The sequence below is a fragment of the Vombatus ursinus genome, unplaced genomic scaffold (assembly GCF_900497805.2).
Source record: "Vombatus ursinus unplaced genomic scaffold, bare-nosed wombat genome assembly UNPS02015165.1, whole genome shotgun sequence".
Taxonomy (NCBI): domain Eukaryota; kingdom Metazoa; phylum Chordata; class Mammalia; order Diprotodontia; family Vombatidae; genus Vombatus; species Vombatus ursinus.
In genome coordinates, this window is record NW_020954943.1 from 154,408 (window position 1) to 168,079 (window position 13,672).

The window sequence follows — 13,672 nt, forward strand, 5'->3', positions numbered from 1 at the left end:
ACAAACTGCTTCCGGGCAAAATAGAGAAGAGAGACGAGGAAGAGATTTGGGGATGAGACCCAGCCAAAGTATCTTTCCTACCCAGAGTCTGATGTCTTAGAACTTTCGACAAAATACACACACTCCTTCTTCTTAATGTTCTCTGGAATCCATGAGCTGAGGTTTTCCTGGGAGGAAGAAAAGCAAAGAAGTCACTGTGGGGGGAGGGCAATAGAGCATCGGGCATCTCCATCACACACAGCATGGGACGATGGCGCCCCAAGTCCTCCCTCCTGGCCAGACCGCCATCCCAAATGAACCAAAGGAGGTCCAGAGCCTCGAGCCTCACTTCCATGGGCATCCAAAGCCCTGAGGCAAGCTGAGCCCATTCTCCCCACAAGCCCTCAAAGGCAGCCCCGCAAGAAAAAGTCTCTCTGGGCCGCTTGTCACTTGGCCGAGGGAATCTCCCATTTCTGCTACCCCCTAAGGCTCATAAAGTGACTCCAGGGAGGCAGGTTGTGAAAGCATCATTACCCCATTTTACAGATGTGGCAACTGAGACTCCTAGAGACTGAGTGACTTGCCTCAGGTCAAACAGAGGATTCAAACCCAGGACTTCTGACTCCAAGTCCCTCGCTGCAGCCACCTCACCATGCTACCCCTGGAGCACTGCCCTCCCTGTACAGCTCTGGCTGCTAGAGCTGTCCTTTGACTGCTGGCCTCAGCCATGGGCCACTCACACTTCCACGGCCTTTGGTTGGCCACTGTCCCATAGGGAGGACAGGACAGGGCCAGAGGAGGGGAGCAGAGGGGCAGGGCAGGGCCAGCGAGGTCTGATGAAATCACTAACAATTGTGTGAATCAGCGAGTAAATGAAGAATCGAATGAAATGAGCAGAAGCTGCCTGGCTGGGGTCTAGACTTACGGGAGAGAGGTAAAGAGAGACAGCTAGAGAGTGGAGGAAGTGGGGCAGGGAGAAGGGAAGGGGAAGGGAGGAGGGGAGAGCACAGGGCAGGGGTTGGGGGTCACACCTTCTCATTGCTGCCACAAGCATACTGGGGCCTCTTGTTTTTGGACCGGCCACTGTTGCTTCTCCTGAGATTAGGGACCATTTTGAGTTTCGAGATCTTCTTGGGAGGGATGATGTAGCCTTCCTCCTCCTCCTCGTCCTCCTCCTCTTCAGAACTGGTCTTCTTCAGTCGGAAAGGCTCCATCCCGGTGCCCTGGGCTCAGCACTGGATCTGCTCCCCTCCTGAGAGCAGGCATCTCCCATGAATCTCTGGAATGCTGCATTTGGGGGATAGTGACACAGATCAGAGCAGCCAGGCAGGGATAAAGTACTGATGGGAAGGAGGCACCTGGCTCAGAACCCTTTCCAAGTCAGGAAGCCCTGGGCTTAGGTTCTTCCTCTAAAGCCTGATGGCTGGGTGATCCTGGGCAAGTCACTTAACTCCTTAGATCCTGAAGCAGATAGTGACCTGCATCGGTGGAGGGAGTTTCCTGACCTGGGAGATCCTTACACCGATAAAATTGTGGGTCCTGACCTGAGAAGAAATCAAAACCAACCTAAAATGAGATGAGCTGCTTTCTCTCCCCATTTCTGGAAGCCTCAGGAAGTTTCAAGATCCATGCAACTCTAAACAGTTTGGATCTATGATCACGGTGGTTGTGAAGGTCCTTCCCAGCTGGGAGCTGCATGGCCGTGCCTTCTGCCTCACAGGTGGACACAGGAAGGACGTTTTCCACCTCTGCCACTTTAACAGACAACACCTAGAGGGCCTGAGCAGGTCTCCAGAGTGTGGAGTCAGGTCAACACAATGCCATCTTCCCCTACTGAGCGCCTGCTGTGGGCTGGGCACTGGATTCAAATGTGACCTCTGAGCAGACACTTACTGTCACTTCACCTCTGTCTGCCTCAGTTTCCTCAAGTGATAAGAACAGTCCCTACTCCCTAGAGTTGTTGTGAAGATCAAATAAAATCATATAGCACTACAGCTTGGCACATAATAAGGGCTTAATAAATGCTTTTCTCCTTCCCTCCCCCTTCCCCAGACAGACTGACCTCTCTGTGTGTCCCCTTCCTCTGCTGTAATCGCGGTTCTCTGGGCAGAGGGGTGACCTTGAGATCAATTCTAGGTCATGGAATCATAGGGACCTGGGACCTCGGAGACCAGTAGGTTTCTGGTCTCTGTTTTCTGGGAAGGCTTAGTGACTTGTCCACGGTCACTCAATCCAGTAGAGATGCCACTTGACCTGAGGCCCTCTGACTTCAGAAGCAGGGCTCTCTCTCCTGCACCAACATATCTCAGGTTGTCTATAAATTAACATCTGTCATAGGAAGTCTCAATGTCCCCCAAAAGGATGTCTGGGGACATACCACTTGTTCCAAGTGCTAGACCTAGTTTGGCTGCTTTCTACCTGTGACCTTGGCCAGGTCACTGCCCTGTCTCTGGGCTGTATGGCTTCCATATCTGTAGGCTCCCCAGCCCTAAAATCATCCTTCATTGATCCTGCTGTCCCATTAGATATCACCCCACACCTCTCTCCCCTCTGTGGCTAAACTTGAGAAGGCCATCCCCATCAGCTCCTGTCTGGCTTCTGATCTCTTCAGTCAACTGAAACTGCCACTCCAGTATCACCAGTGATCTCTCAATTGCTAGATCAGACAGTCTCTTCCCAATCCTCATCCTTCTTGGTCTCTCTGTAGCCTTGGACACCACTGACCAGTCTAGCCACACAGCCTATTTACTGTTTTTCACACCTGATTCTTAATTTCCCACCTCCACACCTTTGCACTGGCTACTCCCCATGCCTAGAATGTATTCCTTCCTTGCCCCAACTCTCAGAACCCCTCACTTCTGTCAAAGTTCAGCTCAAACTGCACCTCCTGCAAGGAGACCTTACCTGGTATCTCCCAGCTGCTCATGCCTTTCCCTTTTGGGTCCCCTTCCACCCTCTCTGTGTATCTCTTGTGTGTATCTGTGTGAATGGCATTTCCCGCATGGGACTGTGAGCCCCCCAAGGGAAAGATCTGCTTTTGCCTTTCTTTGTCTCCCCCACACCTGGCAGAGTGCCCAGCACACAGTAAGTGCCTCAGAGATGCTCAGTGTTTGGTTGAGTGTCCCTCCCCTCTGCCCCGGCCTGTAAAGCCCCCAGCCCTAGAGATTTGGGTCATTCTGACGCTTCTTGTGGCCCAGAAGACACTATTCCCCTGCTCAGGGCTCACTTTTCTTGACCCAGAGTTAACCGGTTCCACCGCAGACCATCTTTTACCTGGTAATCTCTCACTCCTTTATCCTGTGACTACTGATACTTACCCCTACCATTTACCCTTTTCCCTCCTCCTCAGTGCTGCTGATCTGATGATGGAGGAAGTCCCAACCCCAACTGAACTGGCTGGCTCTGCTCCAAATGGACATGATCACGCCTCTGCTGGACCCTCCCTGCCTGCCACAGTACACAGAGCACTGAGATGGAGTGAGGAAGAACTGAGTTCAAATTCAGGCTCAGACTCTGATGAGCTGTGTGAACCTGGCCTAGTAACTTCACCTCCGTCTACCTCCATTTCTTCAACCATAAAATGGGAATAATATCATCTACCTCTCAGGGTGGTTGTGAGGACCAAATGAGATCATATTTTAAAGGGCTTGGTACCTAATAGGCTCTTAATAAATGCTTGTGTCCTTCCTTCCCTGCCTCAAAGAAGGCAATCCTTCCATTCTTTCCTGATTTACCATCTATTAGGATCCCCAGAGAGGCTGCTCTGACACCTCCCTTCTCTCCTTATATCTCCCATGCTCACAGTGGAATATCTCACCTCACACTTTTTGGAGAAGATAGGGACAGGTAGGTGGTGCAGCAGATAGAGCATCTACACCAACCCCGGAGTCAAGAGGACCTGAGTTCAACTCTGGCCTTAGGCACTTACTAGCTGTATGACCATGGGCGAGTCACCTGACCCTGATTGCCTACACACACACACTGCACATACAAACACAAACACACACACACACACATCACACACACACCACACCCCACAATACACCCCCCCACACCACACACACACACACACACACACACACACACACACACACACACACACACGAGATAATCGAAGTCATTGGCCCCGAGCTCCCTCTTCTCCCCTTGACTGAATCTCCCACCTGTGACATCAGCCTCTATTTTCTCCTCTTTTGCTCTTGTCTCTGCCAAGACCCCATGAGCCACGCCTCCCCTCCACCACAATCCTGCCCAGGAACAGTGGGGTCTGCCTGTGCCTGTCATCACACATTTCAGTGTTTTAGAGCTGGAAGGGACTTTGGCAGCTGCCCAATCTCATCCATATTTGAAAACAGTACCTGGTGACTGGCCACCCAATGACCTCTCCTCTGTTCGAGAAGCTTTGAAGAGAAGAAGCTGCCAGCTTGCCATGGCCACCCATGCCATAGGATGGCTCTTCTTGATGCCAAATCAGCCTCTCAACATCTCTACTTCTAGAGCAGAGCAAGGCTAGACTCTTTCAAATAGTAATAATTCCAAATGAAGATAATTATCATTCTTCTTCTCCAAGCTAAATATCCCTATTTCCTCCATGGAAATGGACTCCTCAGGCATGGACTCCAAGACCTTCACCATCTGGGTCTCTCTCCTCTGGATGGTTTCTCAAACCAAGGTCCCCCCACCCAAACACAACAGTATCTGACCAGGCCAGAGTATATAGGGACCATCACCCCCTCATTTCTGGAAGCTCTTGTCCCTCAGGGCAGCCCAAAATTGAACTGGCTCTTTTGGCCAGTGTTTCACACTGCTGATTCATAAAGAGCTTGAAGTCAACTAAAACTTCCAGCTCTTCCTCAGATGGACTTCTAGTGAGCCATACTTTTCCATAAGGAGCACTTTGGTATAATGGAAAGAACATTAGTGCTAGAATCAGAGAACCTGGGTTCAAATCCCCTTCTGCCAGTTACCCAGGTGACCTTGGATCAGTCACTTACACCTATTGAGTCTCACTTTCCTCAGCTGCAAAATGAAGGGACTGAGCTTGATGACCTCAAAGGTCATTTCTAGGTCTAGAATCCCAGGATTGTGCACTTAGGAGGTGGTTTTCTTGAACCCTTTGGTAGAACTTTAAATCTGTTTCTATTAGCTATAAAGCTGTGCATACTCTTTGGTCCAGCAATACCACTGCTAGGTCTATATCCCAAAGACACCCAAAAAAAGGGAAAAGGACCTATTTGTACAAAAATATTTATAGCAGCTTTTTGTGGTGGCTAAGAATTGGAAATCAAAGGGATGCCCATTAGTCGGGGAATGGCTAAACAAGCTGTGGTATAGGATTGTGATGGAATATTATTGTGCTATAAGAAATGATAAGCAGGATGATCTCAGAAAAACCTGAAAAGACTTATATGATCTGATGCAGAGTGAAGTGAGTAGAACCAGGAGAACATTGTATATAGTAACAGCAACATTGTAACAATGATCAGCTGTGAATAACTTAGCTCTTCTCAGCAACACAATGATCCAAGACAATCCCAAAGGACTCATGGTAAAGCGTACTCTCTGCCTCCAGAGGAAGAGCTGATATTGAGTGAAGACAGACTGAAGCAGACTATTTTCCAGGGTTTTTTTTTTTCATTTTTTTCTTTTACTCAAGGCTTCTTGTATAAAATGACTAATATGGAAATGTTTTATGTGATTGCACATGTATAATCTATAGCTGCTTGCTTACCATCTCAGGAAGGGGGGAAGGGAGGGAGAGAGGGAGGAATAGAATTTGGAACTCAAAACTTCAGATAAAAATGTGTAAAAACCGTTGTCCCTATTAGACTCCAACTGATTGGACTCAGCCCAGTGTTCTAAGTGTTTTGGCTTTGACTCTTATCTATTGTGCTAGTTATGCTCCCTATGCTTTTATCTAAGTCACAGATAAATGTTTGGACAGTACAGGGCCGGGACAGACAGATCCCTGGGGCTTCCACTGGAGACCTTCTGTTCTGTTGACATCAAACCACTCATGGCTGCTCCTTGAATCCAAGCCTCTGTAACTAAGTCTGATTGTGCTGTTGTATAGCCCACACAGCACCCCCTTTTCCACAGGGATAAACTTTACTAAAAGAAATCTTTGTAAACTGAGTGCCCCTAGCATTCCTCAGACTGACTAGAAATCTCTCCCAAAGAGCAGTCAATCTGGGAGGTGGGCTGCCTCTTGGTGACCATCACTTACCAGCCTGCTGCTCACCAGCTACTTCTGTTACAATCAACTCTGACATCTTCCTAAGAATCAAAGTCAAGCTCATCGGCCCACAGTTCTCCTCCCCTCTTTGAAGACAATGACAGTATTTTGCCTTCTCCAGGCCTACGGTATCAGACAACGCTGATGGGGTCTCAGCAATCACACCTGCTGATGCTGTCAGGACTCAGCATGTGGTTCCTCTGGACCAGAGGCCTGGACTTCACCAGGGCCTCCTTCCTCTCTATGCCCTTGGCTACTGGGAGCATTCTCTCTCTATGGGCCGTTTCTGCTCTCTGGTGATTCCTCTTTTGTAGGGAAAACAGAAAGCACGCACTGAGTAGAGGCCCCAGACCAAAGAGCCCCTATCGATGTACCAGATGAGAACATGCCTGAATTATTTACTGGTGTCAGTAAGGCTGGGCTACCTCCCTAGGTGTGACAGGGAGTCTGTTGGGATTGGAGGAGGGACTTGGTTGCCTCCCACGCCTCTGATACCCTTCCTGCTCACCTCCACCTCACATGCTCGGCTTCGGGGCCATCTCCCATAGGAGGCCTAATTATTGACCTCACCCCAACTGTTCATGTTCTCTCCTCCCTGGCATCATACTCAGACTGGGAAAATGTTGTTTCCTGCCTTTACACAGTAGGTGCTTCATGAATGTTCTGCTGAGGTGAGGTGTTGCTCATTCTCCGTCCTGGGACTCCCTCCCAGAAGGGGACAACCAGTGGCCATGGGAGCGGGACTCTGGGTATACAGGCCCAAGTCACCATCATGCCCCATATGTGGCTCCCCCTCTCTGCTCTGTTGATGCTGATCGACACCCAGAGAGCAAGGGTCAGCCCTCCACCTATACCCCAGCATGGAAGGCAGAAGCCAATGGGATGCAGCTCCACAGCTCCCCAGGCAGCACAGCCAAGAAGGGCGGGGGACTCTGCCCCACCTGCTCACCATCCACCTGCTACCCGCTGGCCGCCGGAGCTCAGAGAGGTTTTTAACCACCAAACCACAAACGCTAAGTGGTAAGAATAATTTTCTGTCTTTTACAAATGGAAGAGGCAAAGGCAGAAGGCCCCTCTGGGGGCTTCCCAGTCCTTGCCCATTCTATCCCAGTGGGCTGGGCCAGGCCTCTCAGCAGAGAGAGATAAAACGTCCTCAAAAGACCACACAGAGCCTGCCTTCAGGTAGCTCATGGTCTAGACAAGAGCAAACACAAGCATAAGACCATAGTTAGTGTACAATCACAGGCTATGAGGGCCAAGAGGAGGGTTGTGTGAGGGAGCCCACAGAGCTCTCATGGAGGGCCTCAGGAAGAGGGGACATCTGAGGACAGGGAAGGAGGAAGGACACTAGGGCAAAGTACAACAATCTAAGGGAAAGTGAGGAGGGTGTGTTGCGGGGCTGAGGGGCTGTGAGGCTAGAGAGGGCTGGGATGCCAGGATAGATAGTAGGAGAGAGGCCACTGTAACAGCCCTGGTGGGCCATAAGCAGGGTGGTCCTGGGGTGAGAGAGAAGACAGGTGGGAAGCAAGGGGAGTAATGCTCCCCTTCCTCCCTCCGCTGGGACCTGGAAAGAGTTTGACTGATGGACCCTTCAGGGCAAGCTCCAACCCTGGAAGGCCCCAGCCCAGCACTCTGAGGCTCATGAACTGAAAGGACTCTTCCCAGGCAGGTCCCCAAAGCTGAATGTCCCCCGCAACTTATCCTCAAGGCAATCTGGAACCACTGAGGGGGTGACGTGGTCAGATCTGGCAGCAGTGTGGAGGACAGACTGGAAAGTGGAAAGGCTACAAGCGGGCAGACCAGCAAGGCTACTGCAAGTCTTCCAGGAGAGAGGGCATAAGAGGGCAGTGGCCAAGAGACAGCAGGGAGCGAGATGCAGTATGTCTTGGCATTTAGTTAGATACCAAGGTTAAGAGAAAAGAGAGTGCTAACAATGAATAATAATAGCTAGCCCTTAGATGGCCCTGCAGGGTTTACAAAGCACTGTATAGATATGCTCTCATTTCATCCTCACCACCATGGGAGGTTGGTGATATTTTGATGCCCATCTTACAGATGAGAAAGCTGAAACTGGAGGAGGTTAATTGACTTACAGTCTCACAGCTAATTAAATGTCTGAGGCTGAACTGTATTATAAAACAGCAATTCTCAAAACAATCTGGTACTGGCTAAGAAACAGAGTGGTAGATCAGTGGAATAGAATAATTAGGTACAAATTGCATTATAATAAATGACCATAGTTATCTAGTATATGATAAACCCAAAGATCCAAGCTTTTGGAACAAAGAAACTCATTATTTGACAAAAACTGCTAGGAAAACTGGAAAACAGTATGCAGAAGCTAGGCATAGACCAACATCTCACAGTGTATACCAAGATAAGGTCAAAATGGGCACATTATTTACACATAAAGGGTGATACCATAAGCAGATTAAGAGATCAAGGAATAGTTTACCCGTCAGATTTATGGAGAAGGGAAGAATTTAGGACCAAAGAAGATATAGAGAGCATTACAAAATGTAAAATAGACAATTTGGATTACATTAAATTGAAAAGGTTTTGTGGAAACAAAACCAATGCAACCAAAATTATAAGGAAAGCAGAAAACTGAAGAAAAATTTTGCAACAAGCATCTCTGATAAAGGCCTTATTTCTCAAATATATAGAGAACTGAATCAAATTTATGAAAATACAAGTCATTCCCCAATTGATAAATGGTCAAAGGATATGAACAGGAAGTTTTCAGATAAAGAAATCAAAGCTATCTATAATCCTATGAAAAAATGTTCTAAATCACCATTGATCAGAGAAATGCAAATTATAACAACTCCGAGGTACCAGATTACATCTATCACAGTGGCCAATATGATAAAAAAGGAAAATGTTGAATGTTGGAGGAGATGTGGGAAAACTGGAACACTAATGCATTGTTGGTGGAGTTGTGAACTGATCCAACCATTCTGGAGAGCAATATGGAACTATGCCCAAAGGGCTATAAAACTGTTCATACCCTTTGATCCAGCAATACCACTGCTAGGTCTATATCCCAAAGATATTCCCCAAAAAGGGAAAAGGACCCACATGTACAAAAATATTAATGGCAGCTCTTTTTGTGGTGGCAAAGAATTGGAAATTGAGGGGATGCCCATCCATTGGGAATGGCTAACCAAGCTGTGGTATATGATTATAATGGAATGTTATTATACTCTAAGAAATGACAAGCAGGATGATTTCAGAAAAACCTGGAAAAACTTACATGAACTGATGCATATTGAAGTGAACAGAACTCGGAGAATATTGTACACAGTAACAGCAATATTGTTCAGTGAAGAACTGGGAATGACTTAGCTCTTCTCGGCAATACAATGATCCAAGACAATCCCAAAGGACTCTTGATAAAGTAGACTCTCCGCCTCCAGAGAAAGAACTGATATTGATTGAATACACACTGAAAAAGGCTTTTTTTCACTTTCTTTTTTCATTTTTTCTTTCATTTGAGTTTTCTTATACAAAATGATAATATGGAAATGTTTTACATAATTGCACATGTATAACCTATATCTAAATGCTTACTGTCTCAGGAAGGGGGGATGGGAGGGATAGAATTTGGAATTCAAAACTCTAAATAGAAATGTTTAAAAATTAAAATAAATGTCTGAGGCTAAATTTGAACTCAGATCTTCCTGACTACAAGTCCAGTGCATCTAACCGAAGGAGGGTTGTGAGCCTGATGACTGGGATGATGGTGGTGCCCTAAAGAGAAACAGACATTTGGGAAAGGCCTGGGTTTGGGAGAGAGAGACATAGATGAGTTCCTACTCTGGCCATGCTGGGAACATCCAATAGGTAGTTATTGATCTAGGCCTGGAGCTCAGGGGAGAGACCAGGACTGGGGACCTAGATCTGGGCATCATCTGCATAGAGATGATGGCTGAATCCATAGGAACTGATGATGTCACCTAGTATTACAGAGACGAAAGAGGAGAGGGCTCAAGACTGAACCTTGGAGAACACCCACAGCTATAAGGAATGGGACCTGGATGGAGATCTAGCAAAGGAGACTGAGAAGGAGCAATCAGAAAACCAGGAGGAGAACCAGGAGAGCACGGCTACATGATCCAGAGAAGGGGGCACTGTCAGCACATCAGAGAGGAGAACAGAGGCTGGGGTTGTATTTGGTGATTCAGAGGCCTTATGTGACTAAGGAAGGAGTCTCAGTGAAGAGGAGGGAAGGGCCAGGGGTTAATGAGTTGTGGACAAGTGGAAGGTTATTTGAGGACAGGGAGGCCTGAAGAAAGGACTAAGGAAAGCCAGAAGAGCCACCTAAGGCCAGGCTGAGCTCAGAGACAGGCAAGAGCCATAAGAAAGGTGGGCAGACTGGAGCTCTACTCCAGGGTCCCTTGCCAAAAAGTAGAGGGCAATGATAGAGTGCCAGCAGACAAAACCCACAGACTGTCCAGTGTATAGTAAGGGGGCTTCCCAGACTATATCGGCCTATCAGTGACTTGATGTGCTTCCCTCCCTTGATGAAGATTGCAGCCCACCTGGGTCTGTCCACCTTGCCTGATATTGTCCATGTCCTCTCATGAGACCAACAAAGAGGGTAGACCCAGTGTGCTCAGGGCTTTTCCCAATTTCTCTTGACATCCCCAGGATGTCAATGCAGCATACTACACAGGCTGTCTGTCCATGGGCTCTCCTTCCCTCTTAGACACTACAGCCAACCCTTTCTCTTCTCTGATCACATGTTTATTTTATGACATCTTTCATAATTCTTTTTTTTTGGTGAGGCAATCAGAGTTAAGAGACTTGCCCAGGGTCACACGGCTAGTAAGCATCAAGTGTTTGAGGTTAGATTTGAACTCAGGTCCTCCTAACTCCAAGGCTGGAGCTCTATCCACTGTGCCACCTAACTGACCCTATAATTCTTTATATGTAATGAGCTGCTACTTGCTCACACCTTCCCTGTGCCTTTTGGATGACCCTCAATCTCAATTCCCAGACATCCAACAAGGCTAGGAGAAAAGTGGTACTATAGTGATGTGCCTTTGTTTTGAGGTGGAGCTGAGAAGAGTCATCAAAAGAGCCTGGCAAGTTCCCAAGGGTAAAGCAACTCCCTCTCCTCCTATTGCTGAGTTCTGGGTCCAACTCATGGTTCATGGGCAGAGATAACCCTGATTCTGAGTTGTTGAGAGACAGACAGATGAACAGATAGATGGACAAAAGAATAGATAGATAATAGATAGATAAACAGAAAGATGGACAAATAGATGGACAGGAGGATAAATGGATTGATAGAAGGATCGATAGAAAGACAGATAGAAAGATCAATAGAAAGGTAAGTGGATAGATAGTTAGATGGCAGACAGATGATCAATGGATAAAGAGACAGATGATAGAAAGATGTATAGAGAGATGAACAGAAGGGTGGATAGATAGAAAGATAAATGGATAAATAAACAGAAAGAGATGGATAGATAGATAAATAGACAGGCAGATGAACAGAAGTATGGATGTATAGACAGAAAGATAGAAAGATAGATGATAAACAGAAAAGTGGATGGAGAGACAGAAGGACAAATAGATGGATAGAAAGAAAGACAGGCAGAGAGACAGGTAGGCAGATAGATGACAGATAGATAGACAGGAACTGTTTCATTCTTTGTATGTGTTACCCCAGCACCTAGCAGAGTGCCTGGCTCAGAGCATCCTCTTAATACTTTTTGTTTGACTAATTGATTGATTGATAGGCTCTATAAATTGTCTATGCACCTACAGATCCCATTCTGAACAACACATTCTTCATCCACTTGGTTTTTCCTGGCTGGCTGGTGAGGTCAAGCTCTTTTAATTCACTTGCCAAGTGGAGGAACATGGCAACCATGGGCAGCATCAGCTGAGAATATAAATTCACTTATCAAATTTTACAGAGAAAGACAGTGGGGTATTACAAACAGCATCACCTCATGAAACAATGAGATGCCATAGAGGGAAAAACCAGCTTGCTGAGAATGCCAATTAAGCAAAATCTGGCCAAGGGCATTTTAGAATGAAACTAGGAGAACAGCAAACAGATGGATAATGGAAAGATCGACCAAGCTTTTTATAGCCCGTTAACTTCTTCATAAAAAGTAGGGAGCCTCCCCTCTTTGCGCTCTAACATGCCGGCCACCTACATACTTTTTAAGAGGTATAAATGGCTCTGAAGGAGACAGAGGGAAGGGAAGAGCAGCCAGACTAGAGCAGGTATAGACAGATGAGATCCACATTGAGGACAGCATGATGGTGAGAGTACTCAGGACTCAACTCCCAGGGTGGCTGAAGAAGTGGAAAAGACCTGGCATTTTATTACTGGTCCAAAAAGGTGCCCAAAAGAGTGATTGCTGCTAGTTCATGGGCCTGCTTTCCCTTCTGGCTATTTAAAGCTAGTGAAGATGCATTGGTTTAAAGGAGCTGGCCAGCAGGCTTCTCTCTCTGGGCCCTTTCTGCATTTGGCCTCCTACTGGCAGAAGCTGTGGAGGGTCTTAAGGACTCCTGCAAGAAGGGCTGGGTCCCAGCTCTCTCCCTCCTTGGGGCTTTGGGTCCTAGGGTCTCTCCCTAAACTCTCTCCCATACCATCCCAATGGAATTGTCTTAAGAAATTGGTGTGAGGATGCCTCTCAAGGTACCAGCATTTTTTTTTTTAGAGTTATGGGGAAGGCTAGGGACAGGCGATGACAGCGAAGGGGAGGGATGGCCTCATCAGTTAAAGAGGCAGAAATACCTACGTGAATGCCTACAGGATTTAGGACACCCATCAGGGGAGCTGCAATTGGCTGTAACTCTGGCTAGGGTTTTTCTGAAGCAAAGCCCCAGCTTCTCCCACTGCCCTTTGGGCAGGTTTGGGATGGAAGATGTATCTTCCTCAACACTCCCTTAGGACTGTCCAGGTTTGCCAGCAGGAGATCCTCAAAGTCCATTTGGATTCTCAGGCAGGTGGTTTGACCCTGGTATGGAAGCAGGGCTTGACCAGCACATGGCAGGCTCTATGTGTGAGGAAAGAGTGAATCCTAAGGTTCTTTAAGACAGGTAAGGACACTTGAGAGGATAGGTAGTGAAAGCCATTTTGGACATCCCACAAAGCTGGCTTGCTGGGCCCCATCCATGCCCATTGACCCTGATTCTCTTCCCCTTCCCCCCTGAGTTTCTGGACACTCACCTGCCAAGAGCTCAAAGGACTGTCCCTGCATTGACCCCCTGATTCTTGCTACATCCCCAGGTGGGAAGAGAAAGGGTCATCGGCAAAGCCAGGTCTTCCCTGGAGATCTGGGCCAAGGAGCTAAGACACACCTTTATCTTTAACCTCCCTGATTTGGGAGATCTGTCAAAGGAGACTGTGTGTCAGCATGACATGACAAGAAGTCTGTACTATGAGTCAGAAGACCTGGGTTCCAGACTAAGCTCTACCCCTTACTACCC

The 13,672-nt window shown here is 47.4% G+C and overlaps 1 protein-coding gene across 1 annotated transcript in view; it reads right to left on the bottom strand.

Moving 5' to 3' along the window:
* Positions 1 to 1,193, bottom strand: part of TRPM2 (transient receptor potential cation channel subfamily M member 2) — a 45,071-nt gene extending 43,878 nt beyond the window's left edge. Inside the window, exons 1-2 of the mRNA XM_027846430.1 lie at positions 1,011 to 1,193; positions 82 to 167 (exon numbers count right to left, since the gene is read on the bottom strand). Coding sequence (XP_027702231.1) covers positions 82 to 167; positions 1,011 to 1,193 — 269 coding nt within the window. The remainder of the gene's footprint in view (positions 1 to 81; positions 168 to 1,010) is intronic.
* Positions 1,194 to 13,672: the final 12,479 nt, after the last annotated feature.